The 16,656-nt window shown below is 41.5% G+C and overlaps 1 protein-coding gene across 2 annotated transcripts in view; it reads right to left on the minus strand.

Annotated features, from left to right (window-relative positions):
- The window catches only part of fras1 (Fraser extracellular matrix complex subunit 1), a 228,953-nt gene that overhangs the window by 156,391 nt on the left and 55,906 nt on the right, over positions 1-16,656 (minus strand). For both annotated transcript variants that reach the window (XM_070964455.1, XM_070964454.1), the window contains exon 3: positions 1,093-1,200. In XM_070964455.1, the coding sequence (XP_070820556.1) occupies positions 1,093-1,200 (108 nt within the window). The remainder of the gene's footprint in view (positions 1-1,092; positions 1,201-16,656) is intronic.

Consider the following 16,656-nt stretch of genomic DNA (forward strand, 5'->3'; position numbering starts at 1 on the left):
ATGAGGCAAAGAATGTAGGCTGGAACTAAGAGTCTCCGAATACTTGTCATTGTGGCAAATTAAATGGTGCAATCGGCAGACTTCGCTGCACAATAGTCTGTCATTTCATTGATTCTTGTTGTAAGGGCGACTCACAAAGATGAGTGATTAAATGGGCCCTTGAAAGAGGATCTGCATTTCAAGGCAAAATTGAGAAAGGGAGATTAAAATATAAAAAAGGATCCTGCATATTCACCACCATTCATTTTATTGACTTACTGTTACAAAATGATTCTGGTAGTCGTCCAGTGGCTTATGTAGGGTGTTGTGACAAAACAATAACATCTTCTCATGCTGCATGTTCTATCGCTAAAAAACGTCCTTTGCAACATCTACACAAACAATGACAGTGGCTGTGTATCTTTATATAAAACACACAGTCATGGATGTTAGTGAACTTTTTCCATGTGATCCCATCCTATTTTGTGCAAGGTTAACTGTGTTAGCTAGTTGGCTTAGTTGCTTTACTGTCATTTACCATAAGCTAAAGCATAGCATTAGTTAGCTAACGTTAGCCATACCAGACAAATGTAGCATTACTTGGCAACAAGATAATTTTCTGGCCCAATTTCATTTCAACATAATACAACAGGTCAGAGGGGTGGATGCTTATCTTGTCAAGCTTAATGATCTGACAAACAGTAAATAAAAGAAAAAAATGCAGTATAGTTTCCAATTCAAATCAAGTAAGCTAAGTTAACATTAGCCTAACTGACATTTACAATTAAGCTCAGTAAAACAGTTTTAGACACCTGGGGCTAATGTTAGCTAAACCTGTCTAGGCAGACCAGATACATACCTTTCAAAATCATGAATGTCTCAGTCACAAAAAAAACAAAAAAACAACTCCTTCTACTACATCTACAACAACAAAACTACTCTCTCTTTGCAAAAGAGATTTGCTTGCAACAGGAGAAATATAGAATACCACCAGCCTCATCCATTTAAAAAATTGCATTCTTGTTGCCCTTGGTATGAATGGCCCACTGTCATTTTCTATCCCAAAATAAAAAAAACATCCAAACTTCTACTGCAAAATGTCAAAAGTCTGACCTTCTTGAAGTCACACTGTGGGTTGGGGCAGTGGGTCGGCCTGCAGATGGCCACGTCACCGTGGCAGGTACACTCCTGACACAACTGCGGTCTCCATGATGTGTTGTTCTGTAAAGACAAAACAAAAAGCAGACATGAAACACAGCTGAAGGCAGACTTCATTCATCACTGCAAAAAAAAAGAAAAAAAAAAAACACTTCTGTGCTCCGTTATCATCCCAGCGCACCCACATGTCATCTTTATGTTGGCAGCTAGGACAAATGACAGTAGACTTATAGGCCCATTTGTGCATGTTAATATGACTGATAAAAATGGCCTGTGTTTTACCTGGCTGAAAGGCTGCAGCCTTTTACTTTTGGGAAGTGTTAAGAAGAGAAAGGTTTCTGTTTCTCATTTTGCAGGTAATGAGAGGTGACTCGTTGCTTGATTCTTCTGAATTTTGATCTACAAAATAATGATTTATCAAAGTGAATTTTCTTCTGACACAACACAAAGTAGATGCCAGACTTTATCACTATCACTGCACAGTATGCAGTAATCGTGCATTATAGATATGGAACAGACACGTGAAACATGAACAGTACTTGAATTTATATAAATTAGTGCCATATTGAGAGGAATCAGAACTGTTTCCATGCATTGAAGCAGTGTGTATTACAGGCTCTATGAGGTCCATGATAGCTGTATAAGGTTTTACTGCTCCAGTTTACAAAATGTGATCACCCCCATAAGAAAACCATTTCACACTTTGAACTCTTATCATCCTCTCTACTTAAGGCTGTAAAATACTAACGGATACAGTATCTGATGCAGGTGGAGTGAAACTGCTTCAGTCTTGATTAAAAGCTTTGTGCACCACTGCCAACTAGAGAATGAGATAAGGCGAAAAAGGCAGAAAGGCCTGAGATCACTTCTGCCTGTTGGCTGCACCCTTTAGCATGCCTGCTATTTGTCAATAGCTCCTAACACAGAGTTGACAATGTCTTATGGCTAGCTTAAAGCCAAAACTAAATCAATATTCCAGTACCTGCATATGCTCAGATACATCATCTTACAGTCCATAAATCCGATTTAGCCAGAGGATTAATAGCCTGCTCACGACAGAAATATCCACAGGCAACAGTGCTCATGAACTGGACATTTGTGGTGGGGGGTGACTGTCAAATGAGGAGACTTTGCTCCATTTGAGACAGTAACTAAGCAGAAATCTTAATGGACAGGAAACTTTAGCCCCAGGTAACAACCAGAACTCTAATAGTCCCATATATCCTGACACAAAAGGATGTAAGAGATAGACGGGTACACAGTAGCACACATTACACTGTGGCTGGATCTACCTTCGAGTGTCCTGGCTAGGGATGTCAACAGTTCACCACAGACAACACTTTTGACTGGTTATGCATGTTGGTCTATAGGTTAATTTGCGTGTGCAGGGCCATCACCCAGTTGGTGTTCCAAATGACTGAGACCAATACGCTGCAAAATAAGTGTGGTTCAGGGTGAGGGATTCAAAGATCTAGTTCTTTACCTCAAGCCCATGTACGCAATCGAGAGCTTCTGTGACTAAATGCATTGAAAAACATATTGAGGAGAAGAAGAATGAGCTACAAGTCAAACTAGTCAGGGCAGACAAGCTCCACCGTCTGCTGAACAGCTCTCAAAAATCACAAATACCTGTCACCTCATCAGTGCTGACTGGAGCAGGGCTTCCATTAAGTGGTATTAATTAAGGTTGTAACACTTTCATCTTTAATTTTCTGGCTATACACACTGTTTCCACCCACTGCTTAGACTGTCACCAATCTGTTCTAATAGTGTACCCCTCAGCTCAAAATTAACTGGTTAGTTACCTTTTAATGGGCTATCAAGAGCAAAATTAACCAAACTTAACATCCCTAGTACTGGCTCAACTTGTTATTCTTGCATGAACAGGAAAAGTTAATCGGGAAAGCCCTGAAGCTAATGTGTACAAATGGCAATTTGGTAACAGAGAGTGGCCGCCTGATAGACAGTTTGTATTGGTGCACTGCAAAAACCATCCACCTTAAAGCCCCTATGAGTATGATATAAACATTTCTTAACATTGGCAACTACTAGTGGCAGTATCAAAAAAGACAAAATGCCGCTGGCACAGAGAGCACTGAACGCCCGATACCGCCGCCAAGAATGTGGCCCGCGGACACTGAGATGGATGCTATGCATAGGCTGTGCACATTTTCATTTGTCTACAAATAGAAAATCACTCCATCTAAACAAGATGCTAAAATCACACCAGAACTTTAGTTCAACACAACAATCAGGCTCATTTTCAGCCTTCAAGACTAAAAGACCACTGCCAGTGGGATACCTCCAGTTTTTTCCAATACAGTTTCACTTGTTTTATGAATTTTGTAACAAATAAAAAATATGTTTTAGCACTCAATGATTAAAAAAATTACATGTTTTACAGAGTGGCTGTAGAGTAAAAATTTGTTAAGAACAGATGCCTGATAGAGTTAATTTACACACATCAAGGTATCTACTTTTAACCAGTGTAATGTGCATGGAGGTGTTATGATACATTATGAGGAGAAAACAACATGTTAAATGCGACCCTAGATCATGACGTTTCAGGTAGCACATCTAGATCATTATAATAATGGACAGTGAGGAAATCCACCGAGCAGGGCCAAAAAAACTCATTGCAACCTGTTCCACTTGTTTTGTACAGGTGACATTATGGTGACATTGCTACATCAGAGTCCGATGGGTCAAGAAACGCAAGCAGTCAGATGATCAGGGAGGTTGGAAACCAGCAGACAGTTAATCCAGAGCTAAACCACCTCTTTTGGAGGTAAGACAATTGAAGCAGGAAGTTGCTTTATAAATTAGGGTGGAGGGAAATAGTTTTACGGTTCACCTTCGTTTTCTCTTGCCAGTCTACACAAGAAAGTCATGCAGTGAGCATGCAGTACAATGTGGGAATAGCCATACAGCAGGCCATGTTGAAAGACACAGACAGAAAAGAGAACATCACAGAATGAAAATTTAATTAGGGAAAGTAACCAGCTGAGGGGAATGGCACTCCTGGAGGGGGCATGTCAGTTGATATGTTCCCATAATGTGGTTTGAGCTATTTATGTGTATGTGTGTAATTGAATTTTAGAAAAAGAGTTTGTGGGTGTGCATCTCTGCACAGCTGTGGCCAGATGTGTAATGAGTTTTATGTAAGGGCAAACGTGTCATAGGCAATCTCAGCACACAACATTTATGTTCCAGCACAGGGAGGAGGAGGAGGAGGAGGAGGAGGAACGACCTTCAGAAGTAACAAGAATGTCGGTGTCAACCGAGAGCTGCAGTTTTCTAACGTAGGCATCCGTCCCCTGTGACACAATGTAACACAGACACAGACAATCTGAGATGAACAGCACTGACAAGGACTAACTCTGTCACACAAAACAAAACTAGCTGATGCACAGAGGTCTCACACACAAGATGAAAATCCACATATTCAACTCTAAACATTCCCCTTAAAATTTCCCCTTAAGTTGTTAGAAAAAAAAAACATTTCTTTCTATTTCTATGATTCTATATATCATGGAAAACCAGTGTGTGTAGTCCTGCAGTGGTGTTGGACATGTCACTGAAGTTCTTAGTGAACTGCTTTTTCCATGATAACATTTCTTTAAATATTTAATGTCTACTAACATAGCATGACCAAAGGCTACACATCTCAGCATTTATAGCTTAAGACAATTGTAATGCACTTCCCTAGATGGGCTATTGTACTGTTTGCACAAGACAATCTTAACTGCCCCTCAGTGTGATGCTATAAAAACAACAAGGAGGCCTGAATCAGGTCTATGCATTCATTAGGCATAATATGATATTATGATAAAATCATAAATTATTCTTATGTTATTTTAATGAACTCTAAAAAGACTGTTTACTTGGAGACAATTGCAAAATATGGAAACAAATGGCCTTTGCTCAAAACCAAACAACAGCTGATGTTGAAAAAAAGTCACCAATGTGCACCAAGTCACAAATAGGATAATTCCACCCCAACCTAACATACATTACAGCAACATGAAGCAAAACTGAATGCATAGAAGGTCAAACAAAAGATGCAAATGCAGGTCAAGATGCACTCCCAGGTTCCCTCCAGGTAGACAAGCTGAGGATGCAAGAAAATGTTTCAACTTGAGTGACGCGAAACCACAGAGGGACTTCCAGCACAGGTTCCATTGCGACAGATGTCTCACTCATAGTAATGGAGACCAAAACGTACCGTATTTAAAGACACAACACATTAATCCATAGGTGTGTGCGTGTGTGTGAGACCAACAAAAACAGATAGCAGAAAAACTCCACATTTGCCAAATTTTAAAGTGCAGCGTATATTCAGTTTGCATTAAATCTGGACACACATCCATATTTCTTCTGCAAACATTCAACATAAAGGGAGTTCTTCACTCTGCTTTTCTGTCTTTGTAGCTGTATACAGGATGATTCGATACAAGCAAAAGCAGTTGAGCTAAAACACTAAACCAGATTCACTGCGGGAGGCACTCAGAGTTGCAGCCCTCAGCCCGTGAACACTATTACAGGAAGGGTAATGTCTTCTGACTGCAAAGAGCAATTCACAGAACAGGGTGAGATCAGTTTGTCATGCCGAGCATACCGATCCCTCTCAGTCTCTGTTTGCATTAAGAAAAGGCCAGAGATACCTGCCCCTGGCCATTTCTGAATTTAAGATACAAAAGTATCTTCCGTACAGTCACTGTGACTGGGCTGGCGTGACATCCCAACCACAAACAATTCAGCTTGGATCCACCAGCCAATCTAACTATAAGTCAGCGATGCTCTCCAATGTGGTGACAATCTTTTCTCTATCAGATATCTTTCTAACAGACTGCCCTATGAGGGGAAAGAGGTTCAAAGCAAACTTATAAATGGAAAATCCTTCTGACTGGACCAGAACAGCTGAACTCCAGGGTACTCAGTAATTATTTTCTTTAGAAAAATGGTTGAGTATGAAACTTTAGCAAATATCTTTTCAAGTGAAAGCAGGAGGATTGATTTTAGAAAGCATCACAAGCAAGTGAAAAAGCTTCTACTAGCTACTCGACAAATACAATAGTTAGGAGATAAATATCCGTTTGTATATTGAGAGTTAAGTGTGAATTATATTTCATAAAATGTTTCTGAGACATTCCTACTTTTCAGATGAACAAAATAATTCATTTTCTGAACATTTGACCAATAAAATCAACAGCAGAGAGGTGTCACAACTGCACTGATGCCCTACTTGAGTTTTTACAACCTACTGAGTCTAAAGTTGTTGTTGTTGTTTTTTTTACTTGCCTTTTAAGATGTCTTAAAGAGATTTCAAACAAGAAATAAAATTCTAATTTGCCCTAAATGTAACTGTCCTGTTCGCATTCAACATTTGCTGTATGTGCATATGTATGAGTGTGTGTTGCACTGAATACAGTGTGTGTTTGTGTTTAGGTGGTGGGAGGGTCAGGTGATATCAACAATAAAATAAAAACATTGTGATCATAACTTAGATTGGGTAGAGAGGTCATTGAGGGTAATAATACGTCTGTGTGCATGCAGTTGTGCCCTCAGCCATAAATTTCCTGTTATGGCTCTGCGGCTGCCATTCATGTCAGTAAGCTTTTTTAATAGAGCTATGTAAAATTAGCTCAGCAGCTAGCAATACGGATGCATTTAGCTCTGACCAGACTGAGCGCCAAGGCTCAGAGGGCGAGTTCATTTCAGCCAAGGTCTCAGGGGGATCAGGGAGGGTGTACTCAATTCCACATCCCCATCCTGAATGGACCTCGTGGGGAATGGGGTTGACCCCAGGTTTGCTGTAAACACAGACCTCTTGAATTGGTTGGAGCAGTGGAGCAAAGATTTCCCCACGAAACCTGGACTCAATATTATCTGATGTACCCCCTCCTGCTCTGACAAGTCCAAGCCAGGGCAGCTATACAGCAGACAGCAGCCTGAGTGGCCATGACAATCCCTCCACTCCTCCCAATGAGATTGTCTCCTACAGGGACCCATACCTAGGATTCGTTGATTAAATGTCTAAGGAGTTGAGGGCTTATTTCATTCCCCCCTGGAGAAAGATATCTGCTTCAGATCTGATTTAGGACTGAACCAGCTCAGCCAACACGGCTGCACGTCTCCAATTTCATAAAGAAAAAAATAGATCCATAGCTTTCACACAAAGTACATCCTAGTAGGGGATGTTATATAGGGCAGAGCTAAGTTTGGTTTTTGCACTGTGGGCTCTTGGCTGGTAGTTTCTTGCTTCGAATCCCAGACAAACTGAATTACGTAGATGGAAAAGTGAACAGAAACAGGGTCTTTCCCAGCTGAGCTTAAGTCACTGGTTGTGCACCAAATTGAATCTAAAGTCATATTAAACAGTATGTTAATATTTTACACAGAAGGTTACCAAAATATACACAAACCATTAGATTAAAAATAAACTTTTTCCAGCAGTAGGACACTGTACAGCTGAAAGACGCTTCAAAGCAGATGCTCACTTGAAATAGGATGCTTTTAGGTGGAGTCATGTATCATGTTTGCAAGAGTGTATGAATGACTTTGGGGGTATTGAAAATATGAGAGGACTGAAACTTATGATTATCTTCATTATCAATCAAACATTTAGTCTGTTGAATGTCAAAAAACAGTGCCCATCTAGATGCTGATGTCTTAAAATTAAATTAAAAGCTAAATATTTTCAGTTTATAATGATAATGGGAAAAGAAGCAAATTCTCACATTTAAATAGCTTGAACTTGCAAGTATTTTGCAATTTTGCCAAACTAACTGCTTAAAGGAGCCTAATCACCTAATCTTTTCAGCAATGCATCTGATGAGCTTCAAGTTCTGGAGCATGCTGACCATCTCCAGCTTTCTCAGTTTATTTTCCCAGCAACAGTGATGTCCTGAGTTTTAACCAATCGACTGACAAACTTAAGTCTATCATGTACTTGATTTCTAATTTCTAATAAACAAACTTAATTTTAAAGCAGCAACGGTTTAAAAATTAAGTTGATTGTTTCAGCTGCATTGGGTCATTTTAAAACCAAACAAAAACGCACACATCATGAACTCTATGTACTAAAAACTTGGGCTGCAACTAACAAACTAATACAGTGTTTCCTAGATCTATTGTTAAATCATAATGTTTTTTTAAAGAGTGAAAAATATGCCTATTATGTTTTGCCAGAGCCCCTAATTGATGTCTTTAAATGGCCTGTTTGTTTTGACAAAGCATCCAAAGCTGGAACCAGCAAACGTTTGGCGCCTTTGCTTCAAATACGAATTACATGTTAATCGGTATCAAACTAGTCACTAAAAACAACTGATTACTTATTCTGTGACCTTCTCTTATTACATGTCATGCCAACTTGTTAACATCAAGCAGAGAGAGTGCCAGGGGCCCTGTGTTCTCATCACGTTCTCATCAGCTAACTGGGCAGTTCACTGATGGAAAAAGTGCAGCTTTAACCTCCATCGCTTTGTTCAGCAGCCGACATCAGGGGAGTGGGGTCACACTGCGAGGCTCTCAGTGAGCAGAGTGACTTCCTGCATGAAAATCAAGCTGGGTGAAGCTGAAAAACAACCTGCATCCCCGAGTCAATTCTCCCTGGATACATAAAAAGGGAGGGGAGGACTCGGTTGCCCCTACACTGGTTTAAGTAGCAGATTCAATTAAAATCCAATCAAGAACAAAAGGCTGAGTCAAACATTAACAGGGCTCAGTTTTGTGGAGCTGTCAGTTACACTAGTTGGACTCCCCCTTCAAGGCGTGGGGAAGGGAAGAAAGGCAGCCTGCCAGGCTAGCAAAACGTAATTGGGATAAAATTGGCCCAGGAGTTGATAGAAACTAAAGCTATTACTGAGGCAAATTCAATCTGGGGACATGATGCCTTACAGCGGCCAAACAGCTCTGCTGCCGACTGAGACGCAAAAACACTTGAGCTTCTCCTTGAGGGAAACCTGGTTCTGTCAACACAGCTTTATATTTACAGCTGATCAACCCGACCACACTGAGGTATTACACATCTGTGTGTGCTTCAGCAATGTGTAACTGGGTCAGGTTTGAATAAGGCATTACATGCTAATGGCGGAGCAGAGTGACTTCACCCTAAATCAATATCATTATACGCTGGCAAATTTACTTTGACAGCAAACAATTCACAGTGGTTGGTTTGACGTTACCTTATTTCTCTGATGACAAAAAGTCTGTCTCACTAATCATGTTTGAAACACAAACATTGATTAAAACTAGGATTTTATTTTTTTAATTCATGGAATGCCACATTGCATTCCCACATATTACAAATCACCTGCGGAAATAATTCAAAGTGAGTTAAGAGGCGCTTGTTTTACGCCTGAGCGTGCTCCAGATTGTGGTCACTTTGGTCACATATACATGGTCGCATTAAGCTCATTCTCGATCTTGGAAAAAGATCAAAACAATCCAAACTCAAGGGCCACTTGCTAACAATCAGCTTTGATTGGTTGATCGAGGTCAAAACTTGACATCACCAAATAAGTATGACTGTGTAGCGTATGAGGCAGGTTGAAGGACAGCAGTTAACCAAGAGGGAGAATTTTAACATCTTATCTCAAACTAACCCTTTAAGCATTCACAGATGGTGAATGCTTAATGAATCTGAGGTTGCGTCCCAAGTTATGTGCATATTGTGCCATGTGAATTTATTGGTGTATTTACTGCAAACTGCAAATCAAAGCTACTTAACAGCTTTTTTAATAGCATCACTTGAGATCGGTTGATGTGTGTTTGAAGCTACAGGAGTTGGGCATTTGAAAATAGAACTCCAGAAATTTTTGGCTTAAGTTGTACCAAAAGAATGAAATAGGTTACTAAACATGTCAGAAGCACCAGTTCAAAGGATGCCAGAGGAAAGTAAGCTGTTTGATGTTTTCTTGACAACAAAAAATGGACGTGAGCAGCTCAGCTCATCTGAGCAACACAGACAGAAGTGTTGCACTACTTCCTATTTTAGGTTTTTTCGGTACACTGAGCCCTGTTGTGACTTGAAATATCTCGTGCACTCTTTCTCATTAGCGCTGCCCGCTCTCGAGCTGCCTCCTCATCATTGTGGATCCTCAGCACAAGCATGGGGAGTGTGCTGAGCCGTTTTTAGAGGGCAACAGCTGTGTTGCTCCTGTTTTGCAGAATATCTCCCTGCCTAAATGAATTCAAATGTATTCATTTGCTACCATTTAATTGCTTTACTTCACAACTTCCTTCAATGCCGGCCGTGCGATTATATGCTAATTTCTTGCGAGGCAAGCTGTGAAACAAGCAAAGTTATACTGCCGCCCAGCTGAAGGACACCTATAACTGTCACAGCCTCTGCCAAAACGCCTGATTTAATCAGAAGCTTTGGAAAATATTCAAAGCAGTCACAAAAAGTACAGAGATGACTCTGGCTCCTCAATGATGTAATCATGAATTTCCATGCCTGTCCTGTGTGTCATCCATCATCTGACCACCAATACAAGCTAGTTAGCAGCTGAGGAATGTGTATGCAAAGCAGGAGACTGTGTGCACTGCCACAGGGTGAGCATTGTTATGCTAATAGCAACACGTATTCATCTGGGGGATAGGCTGAGTTTAAAAGTTGTGACTTAGCTCATTGATTCGACTTTCTCCCCCATGCCTCTGGTCCAATTAGAGGACCTGCTGGTAAGACATGACAAATGACTGGCTGATCATTGGCCTCCCAGCACCCATAAATCCAGCTGTCTGCTCTCACCCTGCCATAGCGGCTATCGCTCCAGCGGCCAAATATCAGCACCGAGCATGTAATGGGTTATGGATCATCAAACAGATGGCCCGAAAGAGTCAGGGTCCACCACAAGGAGAGAGATTAGCACTGAAGCCACAGAGAGGGCGATGATGAGAGAAAGAAAATGTTATTTTGTGAGACATTGCTTAACATATAGGTTTGAAGAATGCATCAGTGGAGTGTTTGAAGAGATGATTCTATCAAACAATTTTTAGACGGTGGCGTGCTGCAGAAGGAACCACACGAAAATAACTTTGGGCCATTCTGCCTGAGTTATTCCAGACTGCAGTAACAGTCGCTGACCCATTTAGGAGGGTCAAGAATAGAAATGCAGAGTCACAGCTCGGTGGTTAATATCGTTCAACTTCAAGAAACCAAGCAGAAAAAAATACGTTAAGAAACCAGCCATGGAGGGATGTCATTTTACATCAAACCATAAATAACGTCAGAAAGATAGTATAACGGCTGACAGGAGAGGTTTTATGACAAGGACAGGTGTGATATAACGGCAAGGCATTTTTCCTGCGCAGCTCTGTGACGACGAGCACACAAACAGAAGCGTTTCGCTCAATAATTCACCTCCTCTGTTCAGCGTCCATTAGTTCCAATGAAAAATCCATGCCACAAGTCCAGCAAAAAGTTTTACGACCGCTCAGACAGTTTGTGCTGCACTTCAGAGTTTGTTTGATTTAGAAAGCTCAACATTGGAAGGATAAAAATGCAAGAGTCTTTTCTGTGAGTCGAGGAAACCTCACGGGGATTCAGGGTGAGGAGCCCAAATGAAAGGAGACGAAAATCACAGTGACAAGAGATGCAGGTGAACAGAAAGCACAGAAAGTAAATTACATACTGTATTTCCTCTCGCAGGCCTGCGCTGATACATAATGCATGCTGCCGGCGTTCAATCTGAGAAGCTTGTTTCTTTTGATTGTGTGACTTTTGGAGGGGCTGAGTCATTCATTATCCAGTTTACAGGTTCCTCACATCTGACAAAGCTCATTTGCATTCGATCAGAAAGATTTCATGTTGAAGCCACGTTGCTTAATTCCAAATCTGTTTGGCAAATCTATCTCGTTTGCTCCTGTTGTCTTGCTCCTGCTAGCCCACAGTGTTCGTCCAGCTCTCACAGCACAGACACGTCACCGTCCCACCAGCTCACATGTTTCACCTCCAAACACCAAATGTCTTGGCAAGCAAGTAATCTACCCATCTGAGAAAAGAACAACATCTTTTAGGCTAACAAAACAAAAAGTCAATAATTCATGTATGTAGATAGCTTTGTGAGCAAGCCTTTGAAGTCACTCTTTCATTCTTTTATCTACTGTACATCCCTAAACACGATGCATTAGAGGTCGCTCGTACTGCAGGGATTCACCTGAAGGTCTGACTCTTCCCTCACATCCATGTGCACACAAGCATGGTTTTCAATAATGCATCAGCTCTCCACTCATGGCACAGTGAAAGTCATGCTAGGTGACACAGATAGCGGCCCTCCTTCTCCCAGCTACAGTGTAACCAGAGATCTGAGGCTGTGCAAGAGTCTAAATCACTGTTTTCCACCTCGGAGGAATGTCGAAAATGCAACTTGAGTTAAAAATTAACGATGAGCGATTTCTGACCCATTTTGACGCCTCTGATTTCTTGCGGGGATCTTATGAATCTGTAACCAAATTTAAATTTGGGGCAGCTGTGAGCAGAGACGGAGCCCCGCATCGCAACACAACTGCAATCCCCTTCGGAGAAATACGACGGATAATGTTTCATGAAACGGCTGCTGTAACTTCAGACTCATCAGACAGAGGGAAAGGGGAAAGGTCAGAGGATGTCCTGTTGGCAGGATTACTGACTGGCACTTAAGCTTACTTTCATACTGGCTGCTGACCAGAGTCATGTTGCACATTCCCAGCCAAGGTTTAACTTTAAACACAGGCTGCTTGAAGCTAAATCAGCGGCTTTTTGCCGTTAACCATTAAGCCAGTGTCATTAGCTTTGTGTGTCATTGGTCTTCTCTCATTGTGAGGGAGAGGGCGTCATGTAAACTCTAAGGTTGCAAAGTTTGATGTTGAGTTTCTTGCATCAGCCTTCAGCATCAAACATAATTGTGAAATATAAAACTACTGCTCATGTTTGCACCTTTTAGATATGGAATCAGTCACATAGGATAGCTCAGCTGATCTATCTGTGAGGGCTTTTTGGCTTTCACACAAATGTTTCAAGATGTTGGAGATAAACAAGACATGACACCACATAAATTTGACTACAGTCATTTTTTATTGTAAAGCACCTTGTAACTTTTTCAAAGGTGCCTTATGAATAAAATGCCATATAAATAAAGGTTATTATCTTTAGAGGGACGGTGCTTCCTCATTGGTCTTAACATTTAGCTGTGCTGGCTGCCGCTTGCTGTCGCCACACAGAGCTGGACTCAACACATTGCTTCCTGTGTGCTGGAGAATTTTTGAACGCTGGTAGTGGTCTTTATTTGCAAAAAATGTATGCTTGGTGTCAATTTAAAGAGTACACTCCAGATCGTGTAGAGCTTTGGAAGCCTTTCAGACATTAAGCACATTCTCAGACTCCATTAGCTGAATGGTTACTGTGCATGTGACATTACTGAATTTTCGCAGCTTCTCTCTTTTCACTCTGTCTGTCTCATAAACATATTCTCCTGTGCCATCTGAAACACTATCACATGCCTCCAAAAAGCAGACAAAAACATGTTAAATAGTCTCACTGTGCCACCTTGTGTGAAATTATCACTCTGGTTTCTATTCTGGTCTCACCCTAATTATGATGTCAGAGTCCTCTAGGTGTACTCTGACATCACCCTGACAGAAAATTAATAGAAATTTGACCTGAGGATGCACATGCCCCATCATCCCTGCTTTACTCACCACAAGCAGTGTGTGCAGTGGACTCACCAGGCTCAAACAGTGCATGTAATGTGTTGCTGTAATGCAATGCTTTGTTTGGACAAAATCTTCTCTCTCAGCTAAGTAGACACCAGTCCACTCCTGGTACCTCCTGGCCTATGTAAACATTGCAAAACTTTCTTTTCAGGGTGATAACGTGCAGCAGTAGTTCAGTGAGCAGTGTGCAATAAAAAAAAAAAAAAAACTTCCACAGCAGCTACGTACGTACATCTGCTCCCAGAAATATGATGCAGCCAGTTTAAGAAGCAGCAGATGATAAAAATGAAATCTAAAGCTCGTAAAAGAAGCGCAGGAAGTTTGCACATCACTCTTTATGGGTGTAAAGCGACTAGACGGACCGGCCACTCATCACACACACACACACACACACACACACACACACACACACACACACACACACACACACACAAAGACGAGGATGTATGGATTACCAGAGGGGCAGCTCCCTGACAGCTTTAGCGGCCAAAGGGAACCTGACACAGGAAGCAAGGCGTACTGGTGTGTGAATGAGACGAGGAGCAGCTCTGTGTGCGTGTGCGTTAGTGCCGTCATCTAGTTAGACACCAGGCTCTACCCTCTGAGCTACACAACAAAAACAACATATGCCATTTGGTATGAGTGTGCAAGTGTGTGTGGAGCAGGAGAAGGCAATTAGAGCAGAGATAAGATGAGGGTGGCAAACACACACTGTAAATGCACTGGCTGTGGAGTTGCGGGAACATAAACACACACAAACACACACACGCTCACACGCTATCCAACACTCCTTGTGGGTCAGTAAACTCACGCCGAGATGAAAGTACAAAGCACTCAGATATCAAGTACACTCTCACCGGCTCTCATTCTTTGATGTCTCCTTTTACTGTACATCTTCATCTATTGGCTGTCACTCTGTCTGTCCATATGGACATAATATCAGGAACATCTGTACAATGTACATATAATACAGTGGCATATCAAGAATACAGGATATTAGAAATGACAGTCCCACACACATAGACAATGTGGTGTCAGCTTCATCCAATCAGCTTCACATTGTGTTACTGTGTCACTTGTGGCATCTTGATATGCACTCAATTGAAAACAGTACAGAGACAATATCCTTGCTGTTTTACCTCATCAGCTTCATTTGTAAATATATGCTTATTCTGAATATGATGCCAGCAACACATTTCAAACACGTTGGGCAGGCAGACTGACGCTTTGCACAGGAAGTCAGTTAATTAAGGGAACTTGGGATTTGACAAGACAATGGTGTTTGCTTTTGGCCTGTGGTCCACCATTAAGAGGAGCAATTTTGCTATTTTTTTGTGTCAAAATTCACCAAATTTGAACTTGATGCAAAAGATTTCAGCAGAATGAAGATAATCGGCTGAGTTCCTTTGAAATTGCCAGAAAAATTTGCTGCCCTGAATGTTGATCTGACTGGACCTTTACTGTACTAATTAACTTTGACCTTTGTGCTGGATCTTGTTTATGGTTATTGTTTATGCTTGTTCTGATATGAAAACAGCTCCTGTCTTCAGCCCTAACTATATGTGTGTTTAGCTCGCTAGAAGAGAATGCCTTTAATGTGGACAATGGTGGACAGACATATTTCCCTATAAACCCAATTCCCTTACTACACTGATTAATGGCGAGCCCGAGCTGTTCTAGTTATTTGGGCGAGAAAGAGAGACATACAAACAGGGAGAGAGAGAAAGAGGGCGCGAGCCTTCACAGGAAACCACTAAGAGGATTAACTACATATGCTCAGCATTACCACATTACCATACATTTCACTTTTCAAACCACAAAACAGCCTGCACTAAGGGGGTGTGTGTGTGTGGTTGCCGGCTGTGAGGGCTTAACTATTCACAGAAGTCAATTTTGCCAAAAACCCCACAAACACACTCACACAGCCTGGTGTTCCTCCTGTCTGTGTGCTATTAGTGTCTTGATTAGGATAAGTGGAGCACAGCTACTGTTGAAGAAGCCAAATGAGCCAAACTGTGCTGTATTGATGTGTGTGTGTGTGTGTGTGTGTGTGTGTGTGTGTGTGTGTGTGTGTGTGTGTGTGTGTGTGTGTGTGTGTGTGTGTGTGTGTGTGTGTGTGTGGGTGGGTGTGTGTGTGTGTGTGTGTGTGTGGGTGTGTGTGTGTGTGTCCATGTTTTGCGTGTGTGTGTGTGTGTGTGTTTTGTGTATAATCCAATCTCCCTTCTCCCTGCTATATAAATGGGTTTTGTGCTCAGCAGCTAAGACCCTGGCAGGATCTTCCTTTAGGGGAGGTTTTGTCTACTTTTTGGAGAGTCAGAGCACATTGCAGAATCCCATACACACCCCCTGCCTGCGTTTCTCACAAACAAACACTCATACCTCCACGTTCACAGGCTCTCCAAACACCCCCTGCCATCGCAGACAAGATACTTCTGCAGTTTGTGCAAGACATGATGTTACAAGCACCAAGCTGTGTACTGGTGTTAACAGGAGTGCTGGCGGGCACTGCTTTGTGTGTGTATATGTGTGTATGTATGAGTGTTTATATATGTGTGTGTGTGTTTGTGAGATGCGGCTTTGCCCCCAGGGTGATTGATAATCCAAGTTATCACAACCGAACATTTCCACTATTTTGCTGGCAGGGATATTCAAACCCAAAAACACACAAACACTTTTGTTTTTGTCACTTAGGGAGGACACGGACCTGCTTAATACAATAAAAGTGCACACACATCACATCGGCACTGAATCAGGGCTATAACTACAGATTTGGGTTATCAATTATTATTTCTGGACAAGTCCATGAATTATTTAGTCTACAAA

Source organism: Chaetodon trifascialis, chromosome 6, assembly GCF_039877785.1.
Source record: "Chaetodon trifascialis isolate fChaTrf1 chromosome 6, fChaTrf1.hap1, whole genome shotgun sequence".
NCBI classification, from domain to species: domain Eukaryota; kingdom Metazoa; phylum Chordata; class Actinopteri; order Chaetodontiformes; family Chaetodontidae; genus Chaetodon; species Chaetodon trifascialis.